The 951-nt window shown below is 36.3% G+C and overlaps 1 protein-coding gene across 1 annotated transcript; it reads right to left on the bottom strand.

Moving 5' to 3' along the window:
• Positions 1–530: 530 nt before the first annotated feature.
• LOAG_15476 (zinc finger protein) lies at positions 531–830 on the bottom strand (the record flags this gene model as incomplete). The annotated part of the gene is made up of 1 exon (XM_003150967.1): positions 531–830. One exon carries the CDS (start codon positions 828–830, stop codon positions 531–533), a length of 300 nt encoding a protein of 99 aa, XP_003151015.1.
• Between the last annotated feature and the right edge of the window lie 121 nt (positions 831–951).

Below are 951 nucleotides of genomic sequence, written 5' to 3'. Positions count from 1 at the left end.
GTGCTGTGATTTTTTCTCTGTTTCCTCAGATTTGTCACCGTTTTGAACTTTCACCGAATGCATATCAACTATTCGGCAATTCACCGGTGTTAAATAGTAGTTGCGATGGATTATCAATTGAGTAAAGTGTTACTTGAAAATGCATGACAAAATGCCTATTGCTTTCAGCGGAACCTTGCAATGGAACTGTGAGTTGACAAACGAAATGGATGAGTGACCCCATGAAATGACGGGAGATTTCAAGTATTGTAATTAAGAAAAGCCTTTTTGTTGCCAAAAATTTACTTCCATTTTGTTATACTTTCATTTGATGCATGGAATGCAAGTTACATGCTTGTCATATGTGCATTAATAATGAAAAGGTTGCTCAGTAAGATGCAAGTAGACACGAAACGGGAAATTTCAAGAGAAGTAATAAAGAAATCTTAAGGAAACAATATATATAAAGCAATAGAATGCTAACAATACAACAAAGAGTAATGAATTTAACTTATAGAAAATACAACAAAATAGCAATGCACAATTTCGGTTTAAAATGCGTCTATCAGTTCATTCAAGGTGCAATTCTCCATGTGTTTTTTCCAATAGGATTCCGTCACAAAAGCTTTGCTGCATACAGGGCAGCTGAATTTCTGCCTATCATTGTCATGAATCTTCATGTGACGTTTCATGTTATGTAATAGCGAGAATGTTTTATTGCACACAGAACAATTGTGCAGTTTTCCACCAGTATGAATGATTATCATATGTCTAAGCCGATTCGATGGATCGGCGAAATTCATCCCACATTTCGAACAACTGTGCGGTTTCTCACCGGTATGAGTCCTCATATGTTTATGCAAACTCTCTTTCCGGGTGAAATCCCACACTTCAAGCAATTGTACAGTTTCTCACCGGCATGAATCTTTATATGTTTAAGTAGATACTCTTTCAGGGCGAAATTCTTATCAC

The sequence above is a fragment of the Loa loa genome, assembly GCF_000183805.2.
Source record: "Loa loa unplaced genomic scaffold supercont3.749, whole genome shotgun sequence".
NCBI classification, from domain to species: domain Eukaryota; kingdom Metazoa; phylum Nematoda; class Chromadorea; order Rhabditida; family Onchocercidae; genus Loa; species Loa loa.
Note: the sequence above shows the minus strand (reverse complement) of the source record. Positions and strands in the feature narration are given on the sequence as shown.